Here is a 20,678-nt window from a genome sequence, read left to right on the forward strand (position 1 = left end):
CAGTCACAAGGTTGTACTATTATCCTTAGCTGCCCTTCTCAGACTAATCCATACGTTGGCCAGGAGGGAGTGCTCTAGCAGGGCTGCCAACGCTATTATCCCTGAGTCTTAACCGGCCCTGTTCCAGCAAGCTTGGGAATGATTGCCCTGAGGTTTCTCATCAAGCTGCTTCCAGCTCACAAGAACACAAGAAGTCACTCAGTGCTTTTTATGCGTGGTCATTTGGTATATTTACAGTATTACTTTCTTCCTCGAAGTTTGGCACTGCTTTCTTTTCCCCCACTTTCTGTTTTGCAATTGTTTCCCTGCTCCTAAACTTCCCATGCTGCAGTGCTGAGGAGCCATGCATACATGGGCAGTTTGTTTTTTAACTTCTCAACATATAAAGCATGTTGTGTTAAAGAGAAAATAAATTCTGTTTTTCTCTCACACATTTGAAAATATCTACCTTCTTCAGTGATATCATTGCATGTAATGGAGCAGTAAGCTGGTTCCCTATCACACAAAGAAAGCTGTAGAGATTAATTATCTCACAAATATTTTGGAGAATCAAGCAGTTCACCCATTTGTGCTGCTCCATTTCCCATGTTTTCAGCTGAAAGAACATGCTGCTGTCTAAATTGATGGCATCCTTTTCAGCTGAGACCAGCTTAATCTATTTTCTGTTCTTCAGAAAAGGAGCTGCCTTTGTTATCCCTTGTATGCACCACATTTCTCTATTGAAACAAAGCACTGGTGAACAGCACTGGCTTGACAGTGCCTGAAACTGGAGTCCTTAGGTCTGGTGCAGCACAGCAGTAAGACCATTTAGGGTGCAAATTCAGCAGTATGAGCTTTAATTTTATATACTTAATTAAGCTTCTACGCTATGCAGAAGAATTCAAATCACATCATTGTAAGGAAGGAAGCAAAATTTTAAAAGGGTAAAACCCACAAATGACCAATAATTTCAAAAGTGAAAGGAAGGCAGCCTTACAGACTGCCTTAGCCACTCACGGTTTGTCTGCTTTAGCAGTGCTTGCTTACTTATATCTAATGATGCTTTTTAATAGCTCCTACCTATGGCTGTCCACCCTGCCCTTCTCCAAAAAGGCCTTGTTTAATAGTTTATTTATGGCCTCGAATATTCAGGGAAATTACCACTCATTCCTTTTCATTCCTTGTAATTTGCAAAATTCTGTAAATCACCCCCTTTCAGTAGCATCTCTCATGTTAAAACTGTGTTTTAATAACTGTAACTTATCTGCATCTGAGCAGAAATGTTGCTGTCACTCACACAAATACTCAGTTCAGCTGCCCTTCGCTCTTGGCCTAATCTATAATTGAATCGATGTTTGTTTTGTTTCACAGAAGGAACTTATTTACTTCTTGATCTCATTAGTGCTGCTTTACATTGTCTCCTACTTCTTGTTCTTGTTTCTCAGAGCAAAACTAAAGAGCTTAGACCCAAGTGTTGAAAAAGGAGGATGAACTAAGGTGTGGTAGTTGCGTACTTCAGCCCAAAACAAAAGGCAAATGTTACAGTGATGTGCAGTGTAATGATAATGTATGCAGGCCTGGTATAATGATAATGACACTGATGGCAAACCAGGAAATCCCATCTCGGCTGTGTTTAGCCACGTGCATGCAGCACCATGTGGTGTGCTCCACTAACCAGACATGGCTCCCTGTTCATAGTTCCGTGCCTCCGCTTCCTTCTGATCCACTCTTGAGACAGCAGATCAAGAAAGAGCATTAGATGCTCAGTTCCCCCACCTGTTTCTGTCTACACACTTCTTGACTTGCTTAATCTAGTCTCATCAACTTTCCATTAGTAATTACCTTTATAGGATAATTGTGCTACCGTGTGGGAAGTAATTATGGGGTAATATAAGAGCATATAAGAGAATGATATAGATATTATTGAGAAAATGTTGTCAGTTTTTTCTTATTCTAAGCTGCAGATGCTTAATTCTTCTTTGACATCTATTTCCATAAAGATAATGAAAAAAACTTGGGTTTTAAGCAAAAGGAAAAAATGCCAGTTGTCACGAATAAGAAGAGGAAAGTGGCGAAAGCAATGGAATTATGTGACAGAAGCCTCAATAAAATCCAATGCTTAATTCAAATACAGCTCACATTTAAAGAGTGGTTTTTTGGTTTTTGGGTTTTTTTTTTTTTCATTTTAAAGAATCACAAGATTACTCAATTTGAGAGCAGTTTTTGTATGGTATATTCAAACACTCCCCTTGTCCCAGATATGGTGTTTACACAATTGCTTAATTGTGTGTCTGATGTTGCATACCTTGGTATTCCCTAGAGCACACTCAGGTAATTGTCTTAAAATGTAATAGGCACTAGGAGATAAAGTTCCTTCTCATTAAATGCTGAGTTTGGATTTGTTTGTTAAGCTGCCTTGCTATCTGATCCAGGAAGCTTTTTTGTTGCTTTTGTTGTTGCTGTTTGTTTGAGTGGGTCTTGTTGTTGTTGTTTGTTTGTTTTCTTTTGAGCTAGCTACAATAATCAAGTGCTCTACCTTTAAGTGAAATGTTAAACTTGGTTATCTGGTAGATGTCCATTTTCCACATTAAAGAATTCTGTAATAAGATTCAGTCGAGAACTGCACAGATACACTAAGCTTTTCAATACCTTTTTCATATTTTAATTACACAAGTGAAAATCCAACAGACTTAAATTGCATTCCATCACTTTTAGTCCTTTCCATTCCATTGTATTTCTTCTCTTTCTGAGATGTTATTTCTCATCCTGACAATGCAGAGCTCTTGTCACTCCTACAGCCTTCTCAAGAAGATGAGATAGAACCATAGAATCCTTGGAGTTGGAAGTGACCTTTAAAGGCCATCTAGCTAAACTCCCCTGCAATAGAACAGGGATACCTACAGCTCGATCAGGTTGCCTAGGGTCTGATCCAGCCTTGCCTTGGAAGTCTGGAGGGATGGGGCATTCACCACATCTCTGGGCAGTCTGTGCCAGTGCCTCACCACCCTCACTGTAAAAGACCTTTTCCTTATATCTACCCTCTTTAAGCTCAAAACAATTTCCCCTTGTTCTGTTGCCCCAGACCCTGCTAAAGAGTTTGTCCTCTTCTCTATAGCTCCCCTTTGGATATTGAAAGGACTTGAGTTTTTGGAAGTTTTTGAAAAATCTTCCAACTTTATTGGAAGATTTGGGTTTCTAACTAAAATACAAGCAACATTCTTTTCCGTAATACAGTGTGTATGTTATATTACTTGAAGAGATACGACAAGAGTTATTTGCTCCAATACTATGTACAGGGACATAAGTAAGGGAAATACAGAATTAAGCATGTGCTTTCACTGGTAATTTCTTCTTTGAAATTCTGGAAATTGTGGCAGATTGGGAGAATTTTAGTGCATCAAACTGCATACTTAGATTATTTAATAAAGTGCTATAATTCAGTCTTGCTTCCAGTATTTCCCCTGATGATGTGATGTGATGTATGTTGAGATCCTAGTTGTATCCTGAGTTGATCTCAAAATTCATACACATTGGAACACAGGTGACAGGAGAGTGCCAGGATATAGCACTGTCAGAGGAAATTGTTGAACATGATTAGTGTTTACTACAACCAGATTCTTTTGAATCAATTATACATGGAACTCTGTTGTCTGCTGACTACCAAAGCAATACATTTCGGGAAAGAAGGCATCTTTCCTTTCCAAACACACATAACCTACACAAATGAAGAAAGAATCATCATTTTATGAATTAAATGTCTCAAAAAGAAACTACCAACTCTAGTCAGGATGAACTCATAAACTGAACTGAAAGTGGTCATTCTCCAAAGTGGATTTTCACTGTTGCAATGCTTCCCATCAGACTCTTCCAAAGAAGGGCATAAAACTGGAATGAAAAATGAAAGTTCTTGAAGTAAATGAAGAGAACTGAGCATCTCTGACTTATGAGATTAAGTCACCAAGATAAAATGCAGGTGTACAGGAGCTACAGCAGGCAAGAAAGCATACAGGAGGCAAATAGTTTCCATAGAGGCTCCCTTGTCATGCTGGGCAATTGTATTTCACTTTAATTGACAGCTCTGTTAAAGAAGGGGAAGGAGAGAAATTCTTGGGGCAATAAACAGGAGCATGGAAACCACACTTGAGCTCCTTTGGGATAACACCTTGAGAGCTAACTGTCTGTAAATGTCAAATTATGCTTACTTCCACCAACAAAGCCACAGGAAGCCATACGTGGTAAGTTTATTCGGTTTTACTGAATTGCCTCGGTAAACAAATGCAGAAACTGTATCACTTGACAGGCTTTTGACATACATTGTAGAAGGGTTGAAAGATGGCAGGGATGTACACCTCCTCACAGTGCTTTCTTCCCTTCATCTGGATGCAACAGGACCATTGTTAGAATAGATTAAAGAAAGTAAAATAAGAATTCATTGAGACCTTGCAAAGCACATATACTATAAACTTATCTGCCACTCTTGTTACCAGTGATGGAGTTTAAATGGATTTACTACCAGAAGTAAACAGAATAAACAAATAGAAATTTGTCTTATTCAGTTTGCAAAGATCTGCTTTGAATTGATAGATGTAGAAACGCACCCACACATATATCTAACTATTTATCAGATACATTTCTTGCAAGCAAAAGATGGAATAGGTAAAATAGGTCTGACATGGATAATAGTAGTATACTACTTCTAACTGCCCTGGGACACCAGTGGAAGGCATGGAGAAGTTGTAACCTTTTTGCAGTGGAGTCAATATACATTTTTTAATATGTCATTGACAAGGGTTCAGCACTTGCTTCTCAGCGATCAGCTCTTGTTCAGGTATAGACATCTAGGCTGTTCTGACCATCTTGTTGATTGAAAGCTGAAATAGTTGAAAATGTAACGAGAGAGCTAACTGCTGTGTACAAAAAAGTCTGCGTTTTTTACATGTTAAAGAGATAACATACTGCCCACTAACCTTTTCCATATAGGAAAGTCAGCTACTAGTTGGAGATCTCTAGATAAGAGATTTCATTCATGGTCCAAGCTCTGTAGATTTTTATCTGTTTTATCCTAGTTTCAGTTCCTCCTGTCCTTGTGTAAGCTTTCCATATCCTGACCTTTGCCAATGGCTTGAAGTCCTGCAGGCTTCTCCCTAGCTGTGACCTTTGAGACCTGGGCCTTTCTCAGACTGTAGTATTGAATCCTGTATCTTAAGTCTCCTATTGCCATAAGCTGGTAGTTGATGGATGGATGGATGGATGCGTTGCCTTTCCCTCAGGGTCTCTGCTTACTCTATAAAAATGACACAAAGGCTAAGTAGAAGAAATTGTTTCAGGAAAACTTACTGATCTATTCAAATAATAACGGAACTCCTCCCAGTGAATCAATTAGTTGGTGTTGAATGATGGATTCATCAAAGGGTGTAAGCTTTCCACACTGGTGATCAAAGTGAGTAATACATAGGTGAGCTTGAGGGCTTATGTCCTTTTTGCCCATCTGTTGCCCCATAAGTTTCTTCTGAGCTCATGATTCAGCTGTGGATGTCCCACACCCATCCTGTTCTTAAGAGAGCCAAAACCCCACCTCTTCTGTAGGTGGTGGCTTTTTTTGCAGGGTTACAGAAGTGCAGAACGAAAAGGTGTTCATAGTACATTAGTGTCAATCACATCTGAATTGGACCGCAAGGAAGCAACATCTGAAATACACCTCATTCAAGCAGCATTTCCTTCTGTTTTAACTTTGCAAGTAGTTCAATGACAGGAAGACTCTTGAAAAAGAAATAGTTCTTTTGCCCTGCTCATATTCTGCTCATCTGTTTTAAAGAAATCCTTTCCTTTTGCTGAGGAAATACATTTTAATCAAGATATAGTTTTCCCAAATTACAGAAAAAGGTAGCTGTGCTCCTTTGGAAGCTGTTTCACAATGGTATTTTTCAGGTAGTGCATCTAGGATAAAAAAAAGCCTTTTACTGACGCATGAATTGTTTAAGCTAACATTTAAAAATCTGTCAGGATTAAAGACCAAAGAATCCCCATGCTGCTTCAGACCAACATCCATCCTGCAGAGTGTTCTGTCTGTGGTGCAGGCTACAATCATGAGCTCAAGTGAATCTTAGACATCTGGAAGAATCAGAACCAGTAAAGCATATGTGATATTTCCCCCTAATATTCTGCCATTCTCTAACCATTTTCAGTTTAGAGATTTTCCTAAAATCACTACAGTAAGGTGAGACTGATCAGGGCCAGTGAGGTGAGCTAGTGCCTCCTGGGCCCTGGTGACATTCCTTGTACTCACATAACCATTTTCTTGTGTGAGGAAGTTGCACTATAATAAACATTATCAACATTTCTCTTAGTTGTTCAAGTTTTTAGAATTAAAGTTTGCCCATTTGTAAACTGAACTATTTTTCTGTTTCTGTTGGAAGCTACACTGTCTGCTTGCCATAGTTACTGCTACTGAGAGAATATATAACACCTAACATGTAAAAAAACTTTACTTTGGGAAGAACAGTTCAGTGTAAGGTGCAGGAGATTGCAGGTTATTGTTATACAGAATACAATAGATAATACCTGAAAATATATCTGCATCACTTTTTTCAGCCATTTTTGAACTGAATTGAGTCCTACCAAAGGACTCAATGTTTTTGTTGCTCCATGCTTTTTGCACATCATCTGCTAAAATCTTGGCAATTTAGAGCTCAAGCTCAGCATATTTTACTTAACTCTTCTGCCTCTGATTTTTTTTTTACCAGTGTAGGAAAAAATATTTTTATCGAAAGCCAACTTTTCCTGTCCTTGTATAAAGCTGAGGATTTTGATTTTCTCATTGCTTACTATTACGATAATGTTATTGTGCTCAGAAGCAGTGAGATGAATTAAGACTAATAAATCTAGTCTGCTATCTAGTCCATAAAGAAACACACAGGTTTCTACTATGGCAATAGCAGTTCCTGTTAGTTTCAAGAGGCCAGGAACTTTCAGGGATTTCAATAATTTATTTGAAATTTTTCAAAATTCCTTTTGCATTTTTGGTTCAATATAGTCCTCTGCCTTCTCTTCAAGATGTGTGTGCAGCTGCTGTTTCAGCATCTCACTTGAGGTTAGATGTGTATCCTATCAATTAGCTCAATTAGCTTTCCTTATCTAATACTTACGTCTCTTTCTTTTTATACAGCCATGTGGCGACAGGACAAGGAGAAATGGCTTTAAACTGGAAGAGAATAGATTTAGACTAGATATTAGGAAGAAATTCTTTACTGTGAGGGTGGTAAGACATTGGAACAGTTTGCCCACTGAGGCTGTGAATGCCCCCTCCCTGGAAGCATTCAGGGCTAGACTGGATGGGTTTTGAACAACCTGGTCTAGAGGAAGGTGTCCCTGCCTATAGCCGGGAGTTGGAACTAGGAGATCTTAAAGGTCCCTTCCAACCCAAACCATTCTGTGACTTTGTGATCTCAAGCAAATGCTGCTGCTTTGGCTTGGCAACTGTTAGCCTGCTTTAAACAACCACTTTGCAGATCTGCTGGAATTTCTGCTGAAATTGTACTTCCCTTTCTTGTCACAATTACATTACTTTCAAAATTGTTGTGTTTGCTAATTTTTTTTTTTAACCCTTCTATTTATCAGTTAGATTTTATGTGAATTGATTAGACATTTTAAAAAAATATGTCATTGGTTCACAGTGTCAGGCAAATGATGAGAAACAGCAACTTCACAATCTGTCAGTCCATTATGTTCCTACTCCCATTCATGAATATTGCCATCTTTCCAAAGGAGCTGAGGAACACATTCAGAGTGCTGCCACAGAAAGGACTGAGGTTTCCATAAGCAGCACTTCCATTCCCTGTAAGATAAAGGTTCACACTCATTTAAGTACCACCATGCTCTACCACCCCCAGTTAAATCTTTAGATGCACACTCTTGAAAAGTAATTGGGAACTTTTTAAACAGTTAAGTTCTGAGGTAGTGATAAATGTTGCTAATGTTGTTTCCTGCTAGTTGGTGCTCCCTAGAGAACTTTCTGCTAGTTGCTTCACTAATGGGAAGGTATCACACTGAAGTATCATGGGAGAAATAGGTCCTTGAAAGGGATTTGAAAGAGGATGAGGCAAGAGTTTTATGAATCTTCATGTAATTTCCTTTTATATATAAGACAGAATAAGCATAGGGTGAATGAGGATGGAATGGACATAGAAATTAGCAGTGATAGGTAAAATATCATTATGAAAGTGTTAATAATCACAGATACTTGCACTCCTCTTCAAGATTTCCATAAAGGTGACTGGTGCCATCAAACTGCAAAAGGTAATCACAAAGTAGGTTCTGCCTGATAACAGACTGGACTTTATCTGTGTGAGGCAATTCAGTTTATAGAGAAATGTTCGCATTTATCTGAGGAGTTTGTCTATATGATCATCTAGCTCTGAGCAGAACTAGTTTTACTGATAGATGGTGTGCAGTCCGTTCTTGAAGATAATGGAGGTGACTTCATTCTGTTCTTAGGCAGACAACAGTTTCTCATTTTCACTGCCACTGAAAAGTAGCCTGGTATAAATACTGAAGTTGCATCTTGAAATTTGCGCTCATTATTTCTCGCTGACAGCACGGACAGGAAGAGCAGATTGACTGCTGCCTTTTACTTCAATAGCAATCTTTTACATATTTGAAGATCTCTGAGCAGGTGTCAGAGGTGTGAGTATTGTCAGAGAGACTGAACCAGAGGCATGAGCAAGAGGTAGAGCTGTGTCAAGCTTGGACGTAAGCAAGGCACGTTGGTATTATCAAGGGTTGTGTGCATGGGGCCAGCAAGTTGGTGCTGGGTGTGTGATTGTGGGGTCTGAGGTGCTCAGGTGCTCACACATAGAACGGCTCTGTTGGATGGATTTTTTTGAACTACAAATCTGTCACAGCACTGAGACCTGCAGGCTCATTACTACTGTTGTATTCATTCACTGCAGGTAAATGTGATCAGTACTACAGTACAGGTTACCTCTGTATTTCAGCAAAAGTGCCTGGAGCAGTAGCAGCCTCTGCTCTCACATTAGGACACCGCTGCACTTATCAACACTCATGATAACATCTGTAACACCTGTAAGCCACTGTGTCACCTCACCAACCTATTTCTTAAATGCGTCACCCACGCTAATGCCATTAATGAGCGTTTCATAATTAACTTAGGCAACCCTCAGCTTTATAGAAGCATCTCTCTCTCAGATAGGCTCTCGATAATCAAAGCCCAAGCGACGAAACGTCTCCCGTGAGGCCCGTGCTTTCCCGGCTGCTCACAGCCCCCAGCAGCGGCGGCTACCGCCGGGAAGGGCCCGCTATCCGCTGCCGGCCGCCCGCAGGGCAGGCCCCGGGCAGGGCTCGGGCAGCGCGGGGCCGCGCCTTCCGCCCGCCTGACCCCTCACCCGGCAGCGCTCCGCGGCACAACACGGAAGTGCCATGGCGGCGGCGGCGGAGGAGGCGGCGGGAAGCGGCGGCGGGTCCCCGGCCTCCGCCCGGCGGCGGCTGCGCATCATCTCCGGGCACCTCCGGGGCTCGCCGCGTGCTGCGGGGCGGGAGGCGCTCTCCCCGAGCCCCTGCAAGGCGCGGGGCGGCTCCGCCGGGCCGGTCGCCGGCTCCATCCCCAAGAAGCGGTGGGTGCGGGCGGGAGCCCCGCGGGGAGCCGGCCTCAGCGGGACGGTGCGGGCGGCCGGGAGTGGGCTGCAGGCCCGGTGGGGCCGGGAGGCGCCGTGGAAGTCCAGGGAGAGCGGTCATTGGCTTCTGGGATTGAGCGGTGTGTTAGCGTGGGGAGCCACTCGCTGTCCTCCTCGGAGCTGGAGGAGAAGCTTGATGATGAAAAGAGCAGCTTGTAAAGAGGGGAGGTTGTGTGCAGGCTTTCTGTGCTCCTGGGCTCACGTATATGTGAGGCCTCGTGGGTGCTACTAAAATGCTCTTGTAAGTTGGGCTGTCTTGAATTTATTGGAGGTGAGTGGATGGAAGTATATCTTATGCTCTTTCTGTAAGCAAGGCAGCTCTTTTCATGTGAGACCAAGGGAAGACAAACAGTAGAATTACCTAGCAATAAATTGGCTCACCAGCTCTTGGATTTATTTATCTGGTGGATTAAATGCTATAGTTACAGTACGTAGGTATGATTTCAAATAACTTATTGCTGTCAGGTTCACTTTTTGGAGGAATGGACTTGCATGTATGTTGTGATGCCCCATCCCTGGAGGTGTTCAAGACCAGATTGGATGGGGTCCTGGGCAGCCTGGTATAGTATTAAATGGGGAGTTTGGTGGCCCTGCATGTGGCAGGGGGATTGGAGATTCATGGTCTGTGAGGTCCCTTCCAACCCTGGCCATTCTGTGATTCTGTGTGATGTCCCCATTTTCTGATGCTAATTTGCTGTGTGCACGTTGCCTTGCTGTCCTGTAAGAGCATCTCATGGCTTAGGTTACAAACAACCCACCACTCTCCATAGAGCAGTGCCAGGCAATGGTGTTATATGTGGCTATATGGAGGCAGCCAAGAAGCTGGCAGGACAAGCAGCAGGTGTGACTCATTGCTCCTGTGTGGAAAACCCATTCAGCTGGTGGCTTGCTCTCAACGTTTTCTCAGCCAGCCATGTGAGATAAAAGGAACGGTCTGAGTTACTCTAACAGACTATTTGTGGCTTGAGCTGAGTTTGACTGCTTTGAGGGGACTGGGATGTTATAGACGTAAAGCCAAATGTTACAAACTGAGAGCATTTAGCCCTTAGTGAGGGGATGCAACAAGCAGCGCTACTCACTGACAGAAGTGGGTTTTCCCAGAAGTGCTGGCTTCCATACTGAGTTTTTCTTGTATTTGAGTTCAGGAAGTAATCATTGTTTCTGAAAAATACTGACTTAGCTGCTTGTCATGCATTTACTTGACATTGATTTTTATGTAATTTCTGGAGCAGGTTCCCATTGAAGAGCAGCAGAAACATAGTTATATGAAGGTGCATATCGACCTGAGGGTAGCCACTTCTACTGTAGAAACCATGGGTGTGGTGAACTTAACACTTGCTGTTCAATGGGTTAATAGCATTGTTCTGCACTATTAGTATTCACTATAGGAGCATAATTGCTATTATTTTGATTAACTTGTTCTGGATGAAGAGTAAATTACATTGCTTCAGGGATCTTAATGTCAAAGAGATACGACTATGGGACATTATTCTGTGATAGTGTAAGGGAGCTACTGGAATGTGTTCCACATCATTGGTACAGCTGTCTTGGTGTACTTAGAGCTCAATATTTTTGTGTGTATGGAAATAAAAGCGCTGTTAACAATTGTGATTTACAACTTGCAAATAATAAATGCCTGAGTTCTGTTCTAGTGACTTCCAGCTAATTCGGAGCTGGCTGACCCTTTCATAAGATTTAGAAAGCGTTGGGCAGAAAGATTCATGCCACCATAGGTGAGTCCGGGTGGCTGAGATTACTTAGTGAAGGTGGAGAAGGTCAACCCCAGGAATACCACAGCTGTAGAGGTTGTTGCCTTCTGTGAGGCAAATAAAGAAAAGTTCAAGAGTAGTAGAGAAGTCTAGAGAGAATTTAGGAGAGTTAGATGAAGATTTTGAGATGAAGAGAAAGTTTAACTATATTGGGGAAAGAAAAGGGCGTTTTAAAGCGAACAACTTCAGATATTATTAGATTTTATCAAAGGTGCTTTTGCTTGAATGAGAAGGGAAAGAGGTTCTTGAGATGAATTTGAAGAATGCTGCACAGTGACTGTAACAGTTATCTGAGGCTTGCCAAAAACAAGGAGTTTTGGGAAGTCGACTTCTTAACTTTGCAGCTAGGTTCACATGGGTGATAGGTTTAATGCTGGATACTCAGCATTTAGTTAAGCTTACTTTTGTTCGTCTGCGTGGCAGTTTTGCTTGGGTAGTACAAAGACACTTGTGTGAGGCTAAGAATGCAATGGACATTTTAATAGAGTTCTTTGCTTTAGGCGTGACCAGAATTCTTAGGCAGTTGTGTAATTAAAAGTCACTGTTTAAATACATGCTTTCCTTCATTTGGTAAGCCCCTAAGCAAAACCAAACACCATTGTCCGTGGTCATATATTGGGTGTAAGAGGCTGAGTCTAGAATTCCTGCAAGGATTTTGAGGCAATAATCAGTTATAAGGAAACTTCAGGTATCTAAAAGAGCTTATTCAAGTGTAGTAAATGTATTAGATGTAAAAAATAATAGCTGAACTTGCATTTCAGACTGTGATTACTGAGCAATGCGGCATACAGGAGATGAGCTGGTTAAATACAATAGGTTTTTAAAGTGTAAAAGTGAGTCTAAGGAGGTTTGGTTCTTTGCTTAGTAACTCAGCTGGTTAAATATCTTTTGCTGACAGAGGATTATTCCATGTTGAGTACTTGACCTACTCTGGCAATGCTTCTTTATTTCGGTTTAAGGGTGTCTGACCCCAGTAAAGCTGAGCAATCGAAGAGTGGAAGACGCTGGAGTACTTTCAACTTAGATCTTGGAGTAGGTTACAAGGTCTTGAAACTGCTTAAAATAAAACTTGTGTTTCTGGTTACTTCTTTTATCTGTATAGATATTCACACTTCCCATTGTAACAAGCTCTGTGCTTGAAACGAATCAATCTGTACTAAATTTTGTGTTAATAGCAAGTTAAATTGTTTAGTCTATCCAATTTGGTAGTGCTTTCCCACATATCTTTGTGTAACTGCATCTTGAGAGATGAAGTACTAGACTTGGCAGCCATTTTTCCTGCTTACCAAGGAAAGAGGAGCGTGGATTTTGAAAGCTAATGTGACTTTCTATTTTGGGAAGATCACGAAGATCGTGTTTTTATATATTGCTAACCAGCTTGATTTAAAAACATATATATATATATATATATATATATATATATATATATATAGTGAGAATAACTGATTTATAGATTATACAATGATACTGTGTGTTTTTTCCATCAATATTAGAACAGTTCAAACCCAAATGGCTTCCTTCTTTCAGTCTCCTACTAAATCTGTTTATGACGATTCAGCTTTTCTGCCTCTTTTGAGTTATTAATTTAATTTTTTGCTGGCAAAGCTGTAGCTCAGGTACTTTATTCAAAAATTTCTGTCTTTGTTAGGCCTCTTGCATCTTTCCTGTAGTATCTGAAATAGTCAAAGCATCTGACAGGCAATTCTACCACTTCTAGCTGCATTCTTTGTGTAGTGTTTCTTCTGCAAAGTAGATGATTTGTTTTGACCAAAAAAATGTCTTAATGCTTATGTAGTAGTCACTGGACACTGACCTGCAGAAATGCTGCTTTCTTGTTGACAGTCTGAAGACCACACTGGTAATGATCTTATCCAGCCGTTTTTCGTCATCAGTGAGGAGAGGAAGGGGAATATGTAAAATGTACAGAGTTCCTTGGGTATTCATCAAGCTGTCCCCATTTCAGAATTTCTCTGAAGGCTAGCCAATATATTTGCATGTGGATGTGTTTAAAGACTGCAGTGGGATTCCTGGTTTTTCTTCTTTTGATAAGTCATTTTCAGGAAAAAAAAAAAAAAAAAAAGAGGAAATGCTTATCAGGAAAGATAAGTTATCTTGTGCTTAGGGCAGCATTCTCTTTAGGGGAGGATGCACTGTAAGAGTGTACTTTATGAGTGGTGAGTCGTATGTACTGTAAGAGTAGAGAGGCATTACTTATGGGCACAACGTTTCTGTTTTGGTTTGTAGGTTTTAATTCAGTGCTGAAGTGAAAGATGAAGGTCATAGTTACAGAAACATCTGCGTCTTCAAGCCTTAAAAAAATGACGTGCCTCCTGAAAAACTTACTAAAAGCTTGAATTGGAAAGTAATTCTTCCTTGCAAGTGTTTTTTCAAAACTTAACGTTTTTCTGTTGGCTTTTGGTGGCTGGTTATTATTAAACTCATTTTACTGGTGGGACCTAAGATAAAAACTTTACATACAGTTGTTCTGAAGATTAACTATACGAAGTGTACAACTTGTACTATATCACTTTGAAAACAGTAAAGTGCTGCAATTCTTCAGGACACAGTTATTCTGGAATCACTTCTGTGTATGCCAGAAAATAGGAGTGCCTCAGAGATTGAGCACTAGAATGAATCTAGCTGTAGTAGATTGTGTTATAACTAACTTAACAAGGACCAAAGTTCTTCAATGTTTAAAAGGGAGTGTTGATTGAATGTAATAAAATGTTCATCTATCATCTGATAAGCTTATCTTTTTGTGTCCTGGAGCAAAGAAAAAGCAGAGTACAGTTCCTCACTTTCCTGTCTTTTTGTGGGGAAGTTTTTTTCTTTTTTTCCCTATTGGATGAAAAGATGTTTGTGGCTTTCTTCTAGTTATTATGGGCACAGTGTTATCCAGTGTAAGCCACAGGATGAGTGCATAGCCAGCCCCCAACTCTTTAGCAAGTTCAAACCCAGGTTGCTCAAGGTAACTTGTTAACATCTAAATCCAGGTCAAGCAAAGTGTGAGTTGGTGCCTGGAGATGCTACTTGAACGTAACAGATAAAGTCAAAGGCATCCTATCATACCACTAATTTAAAAACGCTTCATTGCAGTAAAGATTTATATCATGTGAATTTAAGTGATGGCTATGCCTCTATGCTTGCTTTATTACTTTTAAAACCTTTGGTATTTTAAAGACTTCTGGTATTACTCTTTGTTCTCAAGTGAATTCAGGATCTGTTTAGGTTGGAGACTGGTAACACTGAAGCTTAAGATAAGCACCAGAGGATGAAGAAGGTCTGGGGAGCACAGGGAGTGTTTCTCAGAGTTAAATCCATAGAATCACAAAGGCTGGAAAAGACCTCCAAGGTCATGAAGCCCAGCCATCACCCCACACCCACCATGCCCGCTAACCACGTCCCTCAGTGCCACAACCACAGACTGCTCTCCCACCAGGATGGCTGCACGAGTTGGTGGCCTTTGCCACCACGGGTGAGCAAAGTAAGAGCCAGCCAAGGTGAGGTAACACCCTCATCAGTGAGGAGAGGAATGCAATTACTCACTGAAAAATCCTGTTGCAAGAAACTGTGCTCAGAAGTTAGCTTTTCTTCTGTATATATCTTGATGTTTCTCACTAAACTTAGAACTTGGAAAGGTTAGATTCCATATATGGCTTGTCAAGTGTTTGATGGCACTAACTCTTTAAACAATGATGTTTTCAAGCAAAAGTTGATGCTGAACCAAATCCTGACATAGCTGACTTCTGAGCTTAAGGTAGTGGAAACATTGGGCGTAGAAGGAAAGAATCTTAACAAATCACAAGAGCAAGAGCATGTTGCATTGAGGAAGGTGTGGCAGTTCACAGGAGGCTTTTATGATTGCATCAAAGCAGATAATTGTTTGTCAAGGTTATTTCTTGACGTATACAAGCAGATAAGATTCTCACATGTAAATAGTAATGTGATAAAAGAAAGTGCCATAATTTGAAGGCAAATGTGACTTCATTTGCAGCAGCAATTCATATCTATTACCACACTGTAAGTAGTTAACTCATCAGTCAGATGGTATGGAAGAAATGTCGGAGTTGAATTCATTTAAATAAACATGAGTTTCCTGTTAGGTCTTTTCATGTTGAGTACACCAAGGTGAATAAGGTGAATATATCCATTGGTTACATTTTATTAGAAAAAAAAAATTAAACCTAGATACAAGTTAAACTATACTTAACATGTGAATTACAATATAGACTACTACATGAAAAGTAGTTAATGTGAAAAACTGAATTTTTAGATCAGTTCCGTGATATCTGCTAAGATCTGAACTCTTACACACTAGAAATTGTATGTATACGTATTTATTTATTTAAACTTAAGATTTACTTAAGTTGAATAGAACAATCTTTGCTAATGCAAAAAACTGCAATAATTACTTTTACTCCAGGCCAGAATGGCTTCCAGGAAGTCAACCACAAACATCTGTAGTGTGTGTAACATCCAAAAGTAGCTGTTGTATACAAGCTTTCTGTGTTGATAGTAGAAGCCCCAAGATGTTCTTCAGTAATTATCTGATGTATTTGCTTTGGAAAGTCCTCAACACAATAGATAAAGATCTTGTCCAGAAGCTGAGCATATTTTGCTTGAGAAAATACACTGATTCCTACTACTGATCCCTTTGTTAAATGGGATTTTTGAAGACAGTGAAGCAGACTTCCTGACTTTGCAAGCTTCCAAGAAATATTTCTAACGTGATTGATCTCTAGTGCTTGAAAAGTGTTGAGTGCCTGTTCCCTGACTGCCTGGAAGTAGCCACATGCATGCGTTTTTGCAGCAGAGCTGTCACTTCAAAGATAGAAACTGATACCAGTGGAAGTAGTAGATGGAATAGAAATAGCTTTTTGTTAAGTAGTCCCTTGCATGAGAATCATCTGGCCAATAGCATCAGAAGAGTACGTATAGTATCTTGGCTTTCCTTATATAGTGTTTCATCTTTAATTCACTTAATCTGCCAAATTACTTAAGCTTTCTACAAGAGAACACTGGAGAAGCACCAATTTCCTTGTTCCTTGGGGCTTTATTATTAAAATGTAATGAAGTAGTCAATGTTGGCATTATGTAAGAAGAGTTAATGTTTGTTTTTTAAACTGTTCTGATAAAAACAAAAGCAAATCAAACAAAAAAGAGCCACGCCACACTCTGCTCTGGTCCCATCAAGTCTTCCATGCCTTAAATTTTGTCTATGCTTGTAGTTTTCTGTGGATTTAAACTGTAAATATGAACCAAGGTTCATGTTGCTGTAGCAGATACTTGGCAAACAGAACAACAGCTGTAGTAGATGTGTGTGCAGCTGCAGAGGTTTATGGAAAACATAGGCTGCAGAACTGGAATGTGTCTAAGTTTCCTAAAACAGGCCTCTTATTGGCCTTCAGAAGCTATTGCGCTCAGGTTTGGTTTGCTGCAGGGAAGGCTCCCTGCGAGAGAAGACGTGAGAGTGACAAACATAGCAGATATTCCCTGCCTGCAGCATGTCATTTTCCAGATAAATTATGCTTTCACAAAGCAGTTCTTGAAGGGATTCTTTGGGCTATGTTCCTTTTCCTAATTTCCAGGGACCTAATTCTAATTTACTGCTGGCTCCAGAAGCTTTCTTAACTGGTGCTGGAATGATGGGACTGTGTAGCCCATGCAGGGACTGCTGCAGCACAGGAATGGAGTGGCCAGAAGTCCAGTTAGAGTGGGCTTTGAGGAGTTAACGTATAGATGATAACCTGGTGCAAATCCTTAGCACCATAATGCTACCTGAATCTTACTGCGTGCCTGCTCCAGGTTTTGGAAGAACTTCACAGCCTGTAAGAGTTGTGTGCATTGCTCCATTAGACAAACAGTGGTGGCTTGCCAATGTGCCAGCTATTGAAACTGCCACTTATATGTCATTTCCAAGAATGTGCTGTTCTTGTGTGGCAGAACAGGAGTGTCTGTTTATTTTGTGTGTGTGATGTTTGCAGGCTAAGCACCAGCTGATGATTGAATTGAAAGCACTGGTGGTTATTGTGAGAACACTGCCGTGAGCATTTTGGCTCTGCTATAGCTGGATCCCCTTGGTGCAGTTGGTTGAATGGCATAGACTTAGGGCTGCTTCTCTGAAGAAAATGCAGGAAATGGCCATTGCCCATTTAGTGAAGTAGCTTGTTTGCTTCCGTTTGTATGATGTGCTACATTTCAAGTGGTTTTATAGAAGTGAGGGAGAAGTTGTGTTGAGATCGTTGTGCTTGGATAGGTGTCCCTGTAATGATGCAAGTAATTATTGCTACTGAGCTACAATTCATTCATCAACTTGGTTTCTATATTTCTCTGAATGTGGTCTTGTAATTTTATTGGAAGTGAAAAAACAGTGTGCTTCTGATTTTGTAATATCAATCTGCCCTGGAAGATAAAAGGCTGTGACTGCTGGAGAAAATTTTCTTTTAAAAAAATCTCTTTTTACCTGGCAATTCTATATGATGTGTGTGATGATTTGGTGTATAACTGTGCCATTCATTTTAAACTACTGGAAAATAGCATGCGTGATGTACTTCCTATGGGGATTGAACTTCTGGATGTTCAACTCCAATACCTGCAGAAGGGCCTGTACTGCTGCTTGGGTTTTCTAGGGAAAGGAAAGCAGTTGGCAGCCTGTCACAGAGCCATGGGCTGTGGGAGTGCAGGCAGTGTCTGGGTGCTGGGAGGTCGGCCTGTCCCCTCGTGGGCTGCCCTGCCATCCTAAATACCTTCACTGGAGGCTTCAGCATGCTTATTTTAGGTCCGTTATCTATCTTGTACTGTGATCTGCGCAGCTTCCTGTAGCCAGCTCTTCAGAAAAGCGAAGAGAATTTGTTCAAGAGTTCTTGATGTAAAAATAGAGTAATTCTTGTTGCATCAAGTGAAACTAAGTGTTTCAGCACAGAGCATTGTAAGGAGAGGTTTGAATTCGATTAACCTTAGCACACTATTTTCACAACACTTGCTCCTATTGTCAGTGTTTCCATGGTAACTTGCTTTCTTGCAGGTTTTTCCCTTCAGGCAATATCGTTACTTATTTTACATGCATATGGTGTGTATATGTATGTATGTAATATATTAAAAAAAAAAAAGTAAAGCAAAGCTTGCTTTTAACGTTTTTACATTTATCATTTCATTTCAGTACTGATTTTCTGGCTTTAAAGTTAGAAAGCAAGGAAGAACTGATCAATTGCTAATATTTAATATGAAGGTAGGGCTAATGAGCTTGATATTCTGTTTGGGTCACTGTACCCGAATAGAAAAGCCATCATCTTTAAATGAGGTAGCACAACACAAAACTTAGCAGCTTTGAGCTCAAAACAAGTAAAACAGCAAATGTTGGTGGCCTTGTCACTCAGAGCTAGATAATCTGTCATTGTATTTTATATTCTGGATGTTTTTAGGCTGCTTGTTAGGAAGCCGTGTGCAGTATTTCCTCCAACTTGCTACTGTGTAGGCAGAAGTGCTAGGAGCCACTGTAAGTAAATCAGATAGCAGTCCCAAAGCTGGCAGTACTCCCTGCTGTGGTGGAACAAAGGAAAGAATAAATGTCAGTGGCTTCTTACAAAACAGCCCTTTCTGTCTCCAAACAGAAACCTCAGAATTGCTTGGGGTAGCTTTGAATATAGAAATTAGATGTTTATAGTTAACTTCTTGTTGTGTCTGCATGTCACAAGTCACAAAACCATCTTTTAGGCAAAGGGTGATTTGCCTGACTTTGTGTTATGCAGTAGTTGAGATGTTTCAGAACCTGCTGTTCTTCTGCAAACATGAACTGTTGTATTGGTGTTTAAATTAATTACTCTCACCTCAGCAATAATAAGAGCTGTGTTATCTTTCAGAGCGAACCATAACCATTACTTACTTATTTCATTCAGTTATAGTTAATCCTGAAAGCTCTTAGGAAATTTGACTTCTTCCCCTCTGTTTAGTGTTTTAAAGCCCGAAGAAAGCACCAGCCTAGGAAAGCAGGCCTGCAGGAAGGGCCAGGAACTGGTAGTAGTGCAGGTGGCTTAGCAGAACCCCTTGCTGGGTCTCCACTCAGTGCCTTCACTGTGCCCCTCTGGGCTTTGGAGGTCTTATCTATCCGAGTGGACATCAGGGTGGTTGAGTGTCCCAGAGAAGCACTCGCTTGGTTACCCAGAATCATTGGCTCCTTTGGAACCTGCCCCTTGGCGTCCCATTCAGGCTGATCTTCTCCAGCCTCGCTGCTGCTTTCTCTGCCCTGTTCCACACATCACACTTAGCAGTATTTTTTGATACTGCCTTGAAAAGAGGACCTGCTTAAGCCTTCCTCAAATTTGGTTGATTAATATCAAGTCTGTTCTGACTTCACATGATTAGACAAACTGAGACTGAATGTACAGGAGTACTCCATGTAGTTAGCCTTGAGGAGGACTGCAGTCTTAGACAATTGTTCAGGAAACAGCTTAATTTGGTGGCAGTGTTACAGTCAGTTCTTCAGTGTGCAGAAGCATCACAAATGCATCAGTTGCTAAATGCTTGAAGTTCCTATAAAGCTTGCTTAGGAAATGCTAAGCTTATCAAAGGCTTGTTGAAGTGTCTGTGTCAAACATTTGTAGTAGAAGTCCCCATTTTTTCCATTCGATTACTTGAAGCCTTGTGGACAGGCAGTTGGAAGAAACTGAACTTTGAGTACAGCTGTGGTGGTATCTCAGGAGCTCGCTTCTGTTTGCTCTGTTAGAAAGGCCTTTGGTAGTCCAGCAGCACCCAGCTACCTTGCATGTACTGCTGGAGTTACAACTGCTTTCAGGCAGTGACTTCAAGCTGTGAAGCCTTCTCAAAATGATCACTGATCGTTGTCTTGCTCTCCTAAGATACAGTCAAAGAGCAAGATCTATGTTTACTGTGTGTAGCAGAGTGAGATGTATCATCTGTTCTTCTTTAAGATGCATTTTTGTTATTTCAATGTTTACATCAGCACTTTATTTCTAATTTAAATGAATAGTTTTTTTTTTTTAAAGCAAAATTGAATTGATATGTAATTACTCTTTTTTCTCTTGTTTCTCTGCATCTTCAATGTGTTTACACTGATACACTACTGATGTTTTTTATTGTGGTTGTTTTGGAGTGGTTGTGTTTAGACACTTCAATATTTTGGATAATATTTTGACAATTGTGTTTTTTTCATATTACCTTTCTTATGGTCTCATTACATTGAGATAATTCACACTGTTTGGTATATTATTCCCTCTGCTAAGTT

At 40.5% G+C, this 20,678-nt stretch overlaps 1 protein-coding gene across 2 annotated transcripts in view; it reads left to right on the forward strand.

Moving 5' to 3' along the window:
• The window catches only part of AGPS (alkylglycerone phosphate synthase), an 80,304-nt gene that overhangs the window by 16,191 nt on the left and 43,435 nt on the right, over positions 1-20,678 (forward strand). Inside the window, exon 1 of one of the 2 annotated variants that reach the window (XM_042874620.1) lies at positions 9,415-9,608. The exons of the other annotated variant lie outside the window; for it this stretch is intronic. Coding sequence (XP_042730554.1) covers positions 9,415-9,608 — 194 coding nt within the window. Of the gene's footprint in view, positions 1-9,414; positions 9,609-20,678 lie in introns of those variants that run through there. 2 annotated transcript variants of the gene reach the window in all.

The sequence above is a fragment of the Lagopus leucura genome, unplaced genomic scaffold (assembly GCF_019238085.1).
Source record: "Lagopus leucura isolate 7727_CA_CO unplaced genomic scaffold, USGS_WTPT01 Super-Scaffold_100012, whole genome shotgun sequence".
Taxonomy (NCBI): Eukaryota; Metazoa; Chordata; class Aves; order Galliformes; family Phasianidae; genus Lagopus; species Lagopus leucura.